Source organism: Ambystoma mexicanum, chromosome 3p (assembly GCF_040938575.1).
Source record: "Ambystoma mexicanum isolate Mex_15411 chromosome 3p, UKY_AmexF1_1, whole genome shotgun sequence".
In the NCBI taxonomy this organism is placed as follows: domain Eukaryota; kingdom Metazoa; phylum Chordata; class Amphibia; order Caudata; family Ambystomatidae; genus Ambystoma; species Ambystoma mexicanum.
In genome coordinates, this window is record NC_090925.1 from 934,899,104 (window position 1) to 934,912,496 (window position 13,393).

Below are 13,393 nucleotides of genomic sequence, written 5' to 3' on the forward strand. Positions count from 1 at the left end.
CAAAAGGGTGTTCGATGATGTTATTTGTTGAACATGCTTGCTGTTTTGGAAAAACCTAAAGGCACGCTGACATCTCAAAGAGCTTCTGCTTATGAGGTGATTATATCGAATCCAGCGATAAAAATGTCAGGTGTTAAATGGTGAATCCTTCCAAGTTTGTAGCTGAACCACTGGCAGAGGACGAGCAAGTACATAACTGCTCAAATTATGAGGAATTTTATGATGAGATCTCGAGGGTGAAGGAAAATGCTCTAGCAGCTGGGAAGATGCTCTTTATTGATGGTTCTTCGAAGATCGATCTAACTGATGGACAAAGATATTCAGGTGCTGCTGTGGTAAAACATAGGGCTAATGGGGAATTTGAAGTAATGACAAGTGTACGACTACGTCTCACTTTTCAGCTCAAGCTGCAGAATTAGTGGCGCTTATTTTTGCGCTCGAGAAACATGCAGACCAGGAAGTAACAGTGTACAGTGACTCCGCCTATGTGATGTCAAAAATACACGTAGAGCTAGCACGTTGAAAAAGGAGGGGCTACCTACGAGTAGACAGCATTCCACTGCAGCACGCTACCTTATTGGAAAGAATCATTAAAGCACTACAACTCCCAGTAGCCATTGCAGTAGTTACGTGCGCAGTGCACACTAAGAGAGCTGACTTTATTTCATGCTGTAACCAAGCCGCAGATGAAGAAGCAAAAAGAGTTGCATATTTACCTGATTTAATGAGTTTTGATAAACCTGATGTGAAAGAAAGAATGGTGGTGATGATGATGATTGTGAATGAAAGCTTTCACCATTTGTTGAAAACACAATTGATGGAAGTTCAAGGTGGAGCCCCACAGGATGGAAAAGATCTGTGGACACGGAGGAGGTGTTCTTTATCCCCTTCCGAGGCACTTTGGTGACAGGAAAGCACTGGTAAACCAGTGATGCCTGTAGCCTTATTAAGGGTGGTGTTGGAACAGCTACACTACCCTGCGCATGTCACTAGGGAGAGCCTTGCAACAACCATTGCAGAGGATTGGTTTATACCGAACCTGTTAGAACACGTTGCTTTTTATGTAGTAAATTGCATCATATGTCAAAGGTTTACTGCTGGGCACACTTTGCGAACAGAAGAGTTATTCCTCGACCAAATGGTTCTTTTCAGCATTTACATATCGACTATGTTGATATGGTGCAGGTCTGTAATGGATATAGGTATATGATAGTGGTGGTGTGTCCCTTCTCTAGGTGGATCGAGCCCGGTCCATGCACACACTGTGACACCAGTTGCACTACAAAGTTTTCAGTCCGAGAAGTATTTCCTAGAAGGGGAATATGTGAGGTGTTGAGATCAGATAATGGCCCACATTTTGTGAATGAGGTTTTTGAGCAAATACGTTAATTATTGAGATTAAGCACATGTTTTCTTCAACTTATCACCTGCAAGCGAACTGGATATCTGAGACACTCAACTGTCTGCTCAAAGAGAGGATAGCCAAACTAAAGCTAACATTGAAAAAGGGATGGCTGCATTGCCTGCCCCTTGAATTATATGCATTGAGGAATCACCAAGGCGAATGAGAACGCCTCTCACTCCTCCCTCGAGGACTAGAAGTGATGCCCAGACAACAGCCGAATTGTTAGGAAATGAGCTACGTGCTTACTTAACATGTATGACCACAAGTATCTCTGTCATTTCAGATCAAGTCAAACGGACAGGGTGTCGGTCTCAGAGTACGGATGAAGACCATACAGCAAACAGACCTGAGGAACTACAGATCCCAAGAATAGTTCCAGGTGATAAAATTCTAATTAGAAATTTCATGCGAAATTGGCATGAGCCCAGATTTAACGCCCCTTTCGTAGTGGAGGACATTACTCCATCGGCAGTAGAGGTACTAGGGAGACACGCATGGATACACCTGGGGAATGTAAATGTCTACGCTGGAGAGACCACCGCACCCCCACCCCATTCAGAAGCAAGCCACAGAGAAGAAGTTCAGCACATGCAGCCTAGATCGATGACGAGGAAGAAGGATGCAGAGACTGTCCAATAGACAGATAAAGATGACATTAGACTGTAGTTCATCCAAGACCCTCATTGTAGCTGCTAAGCACAGAATGAAAAAGCTATTGTTCTTGAGCCACAGGAGTTTGCTAACGTTGGACTGTGAGGCATTGAGATCATGAAGAAGAAAAATGCCAAATATCAAGTTCCTTTTCGACTACTGGAAGAGGAAGCAGTTTCCTGATTCCTTTCTTACAGCGTTTCTCTTTGGAGGCACCCATGGAGATGTCTGATGGCAACACTTATCGGATAATTTTTGCTGTTTTACTCTTCATTCTTAGTGAATATCCTGCACTGGTTGGGAGAACCTGTGACATTCACCTGCTTCTGCAAGATCCTACAAAATGTCCAACTGTGAGGAGGCTGCTCTCAGCTATCATCGAGCAGATCTTTCAGCTACCTGAGTATTGTACGGAAAGTACAGATGGTCCTATCTGACGAGGATGCTCACAAACTGCTTGGAATGATCCTTTATTTTCTGCTTCAAGAAAATACTTATCTTGTTGGACGACAGACCCGTACTCGTGTATTTCTGAGCGATCCCAGGAATCAACCTGCAATAAATTGGCTGATAAATGAGATAATCAAGCAGATTCGTCTACTACCTGAGCATCTGACAAACTTGCCTGATTAAAGTAATGTTTTCCTTCCTTAAAAGTAATCACAGGCAAGATGGGAAATATTGATAGCAATAATAACAATGTGGCAAACAACGAGCGATCACAGCGATGTGCAAGAAGCCACTGTTGCTGGAGCTGGATGCACTGGTGTATAATATATACATGTATTATATTTATAATTATTCTTCTGTTTCTTAAGATACACACTGTTTATTATGTTGGTCCAAAGAGAGTAGCAGTTCCTCTATATCTTGCGATACTGAATGAAGGTACAGATATAGCAATTATACAACAGCCAAGGCCCTATGTTATTGTTCCTACACCAGCAGCTCATGTAAAGACATCAATTTCACTTACAAGTGTCCCTATGATTCCTCCAGTGAGAAGGGGCTATGCTGATATACTCCATGAGATGATCATAAGAGCTTATGAGGCAAGAAAGAGACCTAAGAGAAGTTCAAGGGAGGATGATCATGAATTGAATGACTACCTAGATAGCACAACACATTTGGGGAATAACATATGGTATCAGTACATGAAAGAGGAGGGAAAGAGAACCTCAGAGGAGGAATGCTATGTGTGTGCACTCCTGCCTTATAGAACGGGAAATTCTAAGATATTCTTGGCTGTTGAAATAGATGTTCAGACAGCACACTGGCTATCTCACATATCACTCTGCTGAGCAAAGGGTCAGTTCATGGGCTGAACAGCATCTTTGGTATGGGCAACAGAATAGTCAGCTCCAGATGAAGATGATTATGCCCGAGACACAAAGACAAGAGGAAGAGCACACACAAGAAATCATGTGATAAGATGTGAACAGCCTGGAGTGAAAGGAGCTGGAATCAGATGGGAAATAAACAGAAGACTTGAAAGCCCAGGAAAAACTGCAGAAGAAATTCCAAGATGGAAGGAAAGAGGCCAAATGCAGATCTGGGGATCAGTACCTTCTCCAGATGGTTGGAAGGTGTGGTTATCTGCAGAGCATGGGCAATAATACCGTAAACCAACCATTGACATTGTGGGAAACGGATGCAAACCTTTATGGCCAAAACTTACAAAACTACTGACATGGGTCGAAGATAAAGGAGGCCCTTTACAGATAATGCATCTGGACAATGCAAAATTGTGTTTCAGAAACAATGGCACAAGAAAGGTTGGCGAGAATCAAAATTGTGGTTGAGCCTTTGATGTACCAGGAATGAACATTGGAACAGCAGTGATAATGGATCACTACTGGGCCTGTGGATCTAGAGCTTACATGAAGCTGCCCAGAGATTGGGTAGGACGGTGTTCTATAGTGATAGTCCATGTTCCAGCGTTGGTGATTCCAAAAAGTGACTTGAACATTGGTGAATTTCCAAAAGCAGATGCTCACCTGAGGAAGAAGAGATCTGCTGAGTTACTGAACCGAATGATGGGAGAGAACTATTTCTCAGCCAAATCAATAGAAGATTTTGATTCAATTCCATATGAACACAGATTGATCAGTCAGACTTCATCGATATTCACGATAATCTTCATGCCCAGCATCCAGACAGCAGTAAATACCAAGTGGTTAGAGATAACCAGGTGGGAATTGTTACAGACAATTAACACTACCATAAAAGGATTCAATGCTATCAAGGAACAGCTGAGAGCCATACGACTGATGACTCCTCAGAATAGATATGTCATGGACATGATCACAGCTATGGATGTAGGTGTTTGTGCCGAAATCGGAGAATCATGTTGCACATTCATACCATCTCATGATGTCGAGAATGGCACCTTGACAGTGGCTCTAATGCTGCTGATGAAATGACACGTCCAGAAGATGGATGAAGTGGAAGACATTGCTGAAGACAGTTGGTTTGGATCAATCTTCTCATGGGTTCCACAATGGATGGCAGACAAGTTCAAGTTCCTTGGAGGCCTGATAGTGATGGTTTTGCTTGGATTTTGTGTGATCAGAATAATAATCTCACAATGCAAGGAGACTGCAAAGAAAACTGTGGGAATGAGGATCATGATCGATGTTGAATTAGGACTCAAATCTAAGGAACTGGCAGATGAAGAGATCAGAGACTACGTGAAGGCCAGTATCCATGTACCTGAGGGAACGAAGTTCCTGTATTTGAAGAACCACAAGAAGTATGTGGGGAAATTGATCTATTGCAGTCCAAATGGACAATGCATGCTTATGTCCTGGAATAAAGATGAGCATGTGAAGTCAGTAGGATGACTGAAAGATATGGATCCCAAAGAAGCATTTTTTCAGACAAGGATGTCTAGATGTGAAGAGTGAGAGAGTGGTCGATGAATCGCCCTGGGGGGCGGGTGAGTAGAGGTGGAGCCAAGTACCCCCACTCAAAGGTCTGCCCCCATGCTGCCTATATGCTGGGAACCACGGTGTGCAACACGTGCAGTACCTGTAAGAATGACTATACTGCAAAGAATCATGGGAGTAAGGTACCCATTAAGGAAACCATGTATGAAAATGAACGAGAAAGGAGATTGGTGACGTGATGTAAAGAAGTACTGACGCATCCAGAACAGAGGAAAGAGGCTGAAGAATGTAAACATTCTATGAGATCTGAAGACAAAGTGATAAAGATGAACAACATTTCGAGTCCGAGATGAAGATGCTCATGCTACAGAAACGATGAAGAAAATGCAAAGTAATTTTACAATTGTACAGATGCAGTAAATGAAAGTAGGGAAACTTATTCTTAAGGCTGGCTATGAAGTGAATAGATTGCGGCGATGCGCCATCTTATATGCATACAAATGTATAGACTATGGATGTTCCACAACACACTTTAGCAGAGTCTGGAGCCTTGAATAGAAAGGCTTTTTCAGTGTGGCACAGTTGGAAAACGACTTAATGAGGGAAGTGAATTCAAGAAAGGCTTGGCTGGCCCAGCACCAGGAAGTCAAGGCCACCGTGAGCCTGGATGTTCATTCAATAGTTACAAAACGTGTGAAAAGAACAAACTTCTGTCTGAGGTGAGGAGCAAGAACATTGAAGACATCAGAGGTTCATAATTTAATACTACTTTAAATACAGAAAAGCTCAGAAACATGGTCTCCAGTCAGATGGTTGGATGAAAATAGATACTGAGTTGAGCTGTATCGAAACCAAGAGGCAAAGTATGCCTATACTCCCTATCCTATACGGCAAGAGTGATGATAGATGGCAGGCTAATTAGGTGGGAAGCTATGGTCATGACAGCACCTGGGTGCTAGCCTGCGTGCTGCTAGCGTGTATGGAATATTACAGAGGGGTACACGGGTGCAAACCAATTATAGAGGGCCACGTAATAGAGAGCCTGATAGTTTATGTAACCAATAGGACGTTGTGTATTTGATGCCGTTCATAATGACTTGCACTAGAGGAGGGCTTAGTTGCCCCACCTGATGTTAGAGACTTTCCCTGACAAGTATGGAACGTTTACCTAGATGTTCCCTTTAAGCCTATCACTTTCTCAAGTAGGTTTTGGTAGTTTGCCACGTAAATGATGATGAGGTTTTGCTATATAAACTGTATTTTTTATGAAACACATTGAGTGAGAAGATCGAGAGGATGTTCGTTGATGTTCGATATACTCACCGTTTTCGATAATTGAAAATAAAACAGTCTGATTGTTGATGTTGGAGTATATTCTGCATCCCCAACCAGCTCAAAGTATTGCTACCCTGTCTTAAAGGGCCTAGTGTTGGGTACGCTGGTTCATAAGCGTTAATACAAAATATACAAAACAAAAAATAAAGCCATGACCAGAACACTCAGCCTGAACTATGTGTGGGATGTTCCGAATAAGATCAATGGTAAAATAAAACTAATATCCACTTTTGAGGAAAGTATGGTAATTGGTAGCTTAAGTGTCAGTATAAAAAGTACCTTAGCCAGCAAGTATGTTTTAATCAAGTCTTATTGGGGACCTGAAGCTTATCTCAATGAGTTATAACCACCTTATGTAAAGAGCCTGTAGATAAAGGTTCAGGATTGCAACCCTGGATTGGGAGGCATTTACAGCTAATTGGGCATCTGCATTAAGTGATCAGTGTTTTTTTTTGTAAAATGATTAAGGAGGATACTGTTTATTTTCTTTTGGTTTGCCCTTTGTATATGTCCATACTAACTGTTTGGTTAAAATGTGTTTTAAGGTCTCTTGGGGTGGGAAACGTATCTACAGCAAGGGTAAGTTGCAGAATTGCACAATATAAAAGTACTGTATTCTCAGTAGCAATTTTATTTAAAAGGACTTGGCCAAGAAGAAACAAGTATTTGCAAATTACCAATATTTAGGTTCTTCACTAATAGTTATGCAGTAAATTAATTAGGTTGTGGTTATATGAGGTACAAAATGATCACAGAACATGCAAACTGTTATGTTATTTTATGATATTTTATTGTTTTAATTATCTTATGCTCTACGCAAATGAGGCTGATTTTGTACAGTATAGTTTTAAGGATTATATGCATCTGTGTTTTTATGCATATTACTATGTAATATGTCCGTTTTTTTTAAATAATATTCGAAATAAATCTATTCTGACTGACTGGCAAACAGCAGGCAGTGACTTTCAAACTGAGAAGGCAACATTCCTGCAGCAATGACAGAAATACCCTTCTAAATCCACCAAAGGTATACATACAAATAAATAAATTAAAGTTATTCCAAATTATACAAAAACGGTGTAGAGGTTCGTCCTTCTCATATAGAGCAGTCTCTCTCTTGAATTCCCATTTCAAAATATTCGGCAGCATTTTATTAGCTAGACTCCAATTATGGATGAAGAGTACAAACATTTTATCCAATGTTCAGCTGGGAGGGACTAATGATCAGCTGCTGAATCGCTACCTTATTGTTGCCAACTCTATGGCTGAAGGAGAGTATGTATTTGGCTTTTATGGATGTAAAATCTGTGGCTTAGAGAATACAATTGTACTTGCTCATTAGTCCTTGTGTGTGCTTGGTGAGGATGGCCACTGCACTTCCTGGTTTCCAATCAGAGTCCATCAGGGCTGTGTACCGGTGCCAATTTTGTTCTGTCTAAAAGCCAACACATTTATGGAAAAATTAATCGAGAGAAAGGAAGATGTATCATACGTTGGCAAACTCTCAAACCCAATTTTGGCCTGCGCCGATGACAAAGTTTTGATTGCAAGAACACCTCATGCATTACAGTTGTTGCTCGACAGGTATTCAGATTTCATGAAATATCTTGATCTGGAAATAAATGTTTCAAAGTCAGTAGCAATGATATGTCAGAACAATCATTGTGTAGGCAAGCTATCATTCCATCTGTTTTCATTAAGGACAAAACTATTGGAATTGACAAAGTCCTATAATTGCCCGGGTATAGCTATTGCGTAATCTTTTTCCGGAAATAATACCTACCTTAAGCAATTGAGCAATATAACAAAGCCGATTGACAGACTTTCGCTTTGCAAGAGCCTATAAATGCGACCGTTAGAGTTGCTGCTCAGGGTATGTACGTCTAAAACCACCAAGGAAACCGCAAGATATGGCATAGAGATCTAGGGATAGACCTGTTTAGACGCATTACAGGTGTAGGAGAATACATTAATTAAAGAACTCCGGATATTGCCAACCTCAGCAGCTAATTTTGATGCTCATACAGAGTTGGGTTTACCTTTCCTGAAGGACGAACCTACTCTCGAGCCTATGCTCCTATGGTTTATAGTTTGGGGTAATAATAAGACCACTTTTACATCATATCATGGCCTCCGAAAATGGCCCCTTGTCTATACCATGGGTCAGCCATATTAAATAGCGTTCATGCACGATAAATGACGGTAGTATTTTGTGCAATCTTTCCAGCCTTAAAACTGGGGCTGCCACACTGTATAGGAAAGTGCTGGTTAAGACAATCTCTATAGCAAGGGGAAACAAATGAACTATGTAAACCAGCTAATCATTTAGATCCAACTATACCCAGCAGCCTGATGCAAAATTACCAGGGCTACTCACATTTCTCAAAGGATGGCTTAATAATAAAAGAGCACAGTTCAATGTACTTCGAAATGGCCACCACTTAGCTCGACTATTAGTGATGTATGTGTACCTAGGAAGATTTGTTCCAGTCCTTGTTTTTTCGTAAGGCCTATGAAAGCATTTGCATCCGTAGGTTAATATCCCTCCCCCGTAATTATAATTTTACTCAGTGCATACCTGCAATGTATTTTATCTTATTGGCAAAAAACCCAGGACGTTGCATGGGCTTCACTTTTATACTTGAGGCTTGCCATGAATCTTAGGGAAAGATTGTTACCTGATGCTGAAATTACACATGGGTAATTTTATGTAATGTTTGTAAACTGTATATTGTGTGTTTTTAAGGAAATCTCTTCAGAAATAAACAACAATTATTGACTGATTAACTGACAGGAATACTGATGCTGCCCATGATCAAAGGGCAGTTGATGTGCTTCTGCCTTCCACTACTTCACTTATAGCACTGGCAGCCGTCAGCAGTAATATTCAAGTGGCAGTTATGCATCATGGCACACCTAGTGGTAGTACCGGCAGCAGCGACAAGAAAGGGGGAGTGCTTGGAACTGTGGCCACCTTTTAGCTGAAAGAACCTGACAGTGAAAATAATGTATACATCCATGTCTGCTGGATGAGCTAATTCGTAGCAGGGCAGTCTTTGAAATTCCCGGGCAGATATTCTGTTCATCCCTGAACACATTTCATCATAATAGAGTGCACACAGTTGTCACCCTGTCTGGGGACTTTTCTGCGAAATACAGGTTTCTTATGGGAACTACTGCCAAAGAAATCTGAGGGACACCAGAGAGGTTCACTATCCCAGAGTTGACATCTTGTGGTGCCCGTTCTCAGAGGCACTAGGAGGAATTCCTTGGGTCTCTTCTGTGTTGCTGTTGAGAATCCTACACTCATATCCCAAATATCAGTAACACACTGACCTGGAACAGGATAAAGGACTAATTACTGATTTGTAATTTGTATAGCCATCTGTGATATTTCAACTCACTTATTCAATGTCATACTTGATTATGTGATACAAGTCTATGTCAATCTCTTTACAATGATGTACCAGGACTGTCAAAGCGCTTGAAAGGCGTGCTAGTGGTAAGCACTCTATAAACGCAACACTGCGTAACATAAAAGTATGATGGATGTAACGTTTCCAACAGCATAGATGTTTCATTTCAAGTCATTACTTTCCATCAGTGTAGGTAAACTCTGAGTTAAAACCAGACAACCTTTCTAAATCTTTCGATCGTGTTGTAAAAAAAAGGCACACACAATGTGAGAACATTTACAATATTTATAATGAAGCATGGAGTCAGTAACTCCTCTATAGATTCCTGAGAATTCTTTGCAATCTGGTAATTGTTAGCCCTGTACAGAAATGCATACAGGTGTGAATTGCATTTCTACATCAAGAAACATAAAAGCATGCTGCGGGTCATCTTAATGCGGGCGGCTGGCACCATCTCTCTGAAAGTAAATTACAAATGATGCCATGATCATGAATTTGATGCACCGAGCTGAGGGACAGAACATCTGTCATACACTCTGCGAATCAAGCCCACCTGCATCTCTGTCTACAGTCTACATCGAATTGTCATGCAAGCAGAAATGCTGCACTCCGTATAGTTTTATCGGCAAGTTATTTCACCTACAAAAACCAGGTGGAATCGATACAGTCAAGCAATGCTGTTCATCATGCACGGAAATGCTGTGTGGTATATACGACTGTTTTCAGAAATGGGTGTTCTTAAGGAACGTTATTTACCTCCATATACTTCCATGCACACCTATTCTAGGTATATTCATATTCATCAGAAGTTAACACAAGGATTCTGAATGAGCTACTTACAATCACATGCATGACTCACCCCAGTTAAACTGTGATTTTTGTCAACCAGAGCTTCTGTCAGGATCAGTCGTCCAGCGGTTGTGATGTGTTGAAGGCTGATGACCAAGGTGCCCAACAATCTTTAAAAAAAATTGAGAAACAAAAAGCATTAGATCTGTCTCGGAGGGTCTCAGGAATGGAGATTTCAGCTATTTGGAAGGAGGCCAATTTGTAACGTTCTACATATATAGATGATTGCCGTTCTGTTAATAATGCAGTGGGCCACCACTCTTGACAAGCCTCTCCTATCCAAATTCTTAGGCCAATAATACACAACAGTGCCAATCACAGCTTTGAACACAGATAACTATGCAACTGATTGCTGAAGCTAAGCCTCTACATAATCAAACTTTGAGCAGTTAGTTATGGTTCTGGTAAAAGGAACTCCTCGCATGACACAGGCCTTCTCCTTGGTCCCAAACAAAGGGGCTGGGGAGCTAGCCTGCATGAATAAAGGAGCAAGTGGCATCCCCACACTGCCCTGATAGTCCCTACCTCCTTAACTCACCTGCCGCTCCACTGCTGATGCCTTTCAGCGTGAACTGTCTGTTGCATGCAACATAACGTAACTCTTCTGTAACAGTATCCTTGCCTCTCTCTGGCAATAAAGCACCACCCAGGAACCAAAGCACCTCCTGGTGCTATAACATCAGAAGGTGGCACTAAAGAGTCACATATGAACAAAAACTAATGGTGGTGCTGAAGGGCAACATATAAGCTAAGATTGTGTTGCCTGTTATCTGCTTAAACAATGGTGGACTAAAGTGTCACACATGAGACAAAACCATGTAGCATCACTAGGTTCCACTTATGGGGTGGTACTTAGGGTGTTGCAGAAGTGTCATAATGAGCCCAAACTATCAAACTATAAAACCGACTTGATCTTAGACCACATTGTTATCCCCCTGACTCCACATTCCATACCAATATATGTAACTCACTAGGAGGTGTGTTATAAGCCAAAACTAAAAAGAGGATTGCCGTGTGTTCTGCCCCCTCCTCCTTCAGCCTATTATTGAACCTGTATAGCATAGACGTATGGGGGTTTTCAGCACCATTTCTGCAGATGCGCCAATGATACAACAAGAGTAGCCTGCCCCAACACTTCTGTTTATGTTTGTACAGTGAACCACAAGGCTTTCTTCCTCAAGCGATCAGCCAGAAATTGGATAGGAGTTTATGTCACATCACAGTTTCTGATTAGGTGTTGGCTTTGGCTCCTTTGTGAGGCAAAGGCATTGATATGGGCTATAGTGTGAATTGGACAGGACATACATTGTTTTTTGTGTGCTTCTCTGCAGCATGACACATGTATCTCTAGAACTCACACCTAAGACTGCCAATTAGTTGCCTTGTTATACACCTAAATGATGGTGGACTAAAGTGTCACCCATTAGTCAAAGCTATGCAACATCACTAGGTGACACTTGTGGGTCAATACTAATGGTATTGCGGAAGTGCCATAATGAGCCCAAACTATTGTACCCAAGGATACTTACAGACTTTTTTTTCTACCGCATTGTTCTCCCTCTGGCTAGACATTCCATACCAATATTTTTGACTCACTAGGAGGTACGTCATGAGCCAAAACTAAATAGGGGAGTTGCATGTGTCTTGTCCCTCCTCCCTCCAGCTATTATTGAACCTGTACGGCAATAGACATATGGGGGTTTTCAGTACCATTGCTGTTTTTGTGTCAATTATACAAGAGTAGCCTGTCCCAACACTCCTCTTTGAAAGTTCATACAGTGAACCACAAGGATTTGTTCTTCATGCGATCAACAAGAAATGAGGCAGTGGTTTATGCCCCATCACAATTTCTGATTCGATTTTGGTTTTGGCTCCTTTATGAGGCAAATACATGAATAAGCACTATACTATAAATCAGACAAGCCACACATTGTTCTTTTGTGTGCTTCTCTGCAGCAGCCACATCCATGTCTCTCTGGAGCTCAAAGGCAGGTCTGACGCCTTTCTTCTCTTTCCATGATTTCATGAAATCAGAAGACATCAGAAAGCATCTCTCACTACATGATCGTTGGGTGCTGCAATAGGTTTGTTTTCTCCCACTGCCAACATCCAAATTGGGCCTGATGTGAGGAAAGGAACAGCCTCTTAGATTTTGTTTGCCACAGGGGAGCGAAGCAAAGATTACTTGTACCCTGTGCTTTAGTCCTTATAAGACGCCTAGTCTGGGAGGTCCCAAGTAGCTCTCATGGTTTCACTGTTCCTGTTGCCAAAGCAGGAGCTCTCCTGCTGTCTTACATGTGCTGCACTTGTCACGGGTTCTTCCCAGCTTCAGTTATCAATGGCAACGGTAGAAACAGAAATAACGGAAGCGGTAGAAAGGTGCATTGGAGTGTTACTGCACCCTTGCATCCCTGCTTTATGCAGGAAAGTCAGTGGGTGCAGGGCGCGGCAGGGGTGGAGGTTTCCATTAACACTGCATGCACTTTTCTCCACGGCTGGCTATTCTTCAATGTGGGTGAGAAGAATTCAGCTGTGCTGCATTCTCATTCTGATCAACTGAATGTGGAGTAGGGCGATGGCAATGGGGCACGTTCCTGTGCATTTAGTGGAAGTCCTAGGAGATGGAGCAGTTTTCCAGGCATTTGATGGAATGCTTTGCCACTGGAGTAAGTAACTGGACATTTGGTGGTAAGCCTTAGAATGGGGAACACACGTGGCCAGTTGTTGGGAATCCTTGGCAAGATGGCAATTTAGTACACAGCAAATGACAATCCTTGGCAATTGGCAACAGGTTTGGAGGAGTCCAGAGACACTGCAGACCTCACCAGCGGCCATCTTCGATCGGTCAC

The 13,393-nt window shown here is 41.9% G+C and overlaps 1 protein-coding gene across 1 annotated transcript in view; it reads right to left on the minus strand.

Annotated features, from left to right (window-relative positions):
• LOC138581135 (fer-1-like protein 4) overlaps positions 1–13,393 on the minus strand; it is a 1,598,034-nt gene that overhangs the window by 1,419,164 nt on the left and 165,477 nt on the right. Inside the window, exon 4 of the mRNA XM_069652231.1 lies at positions 10,555–10,654. Within this exon, the coding sequence (XP_069508332.1) occupies positions 10,555–10,654 (100 nt within the window). The remainder of the gene's footprint in view (positions 1–10,554; positions 10,655–13,393) is intronic.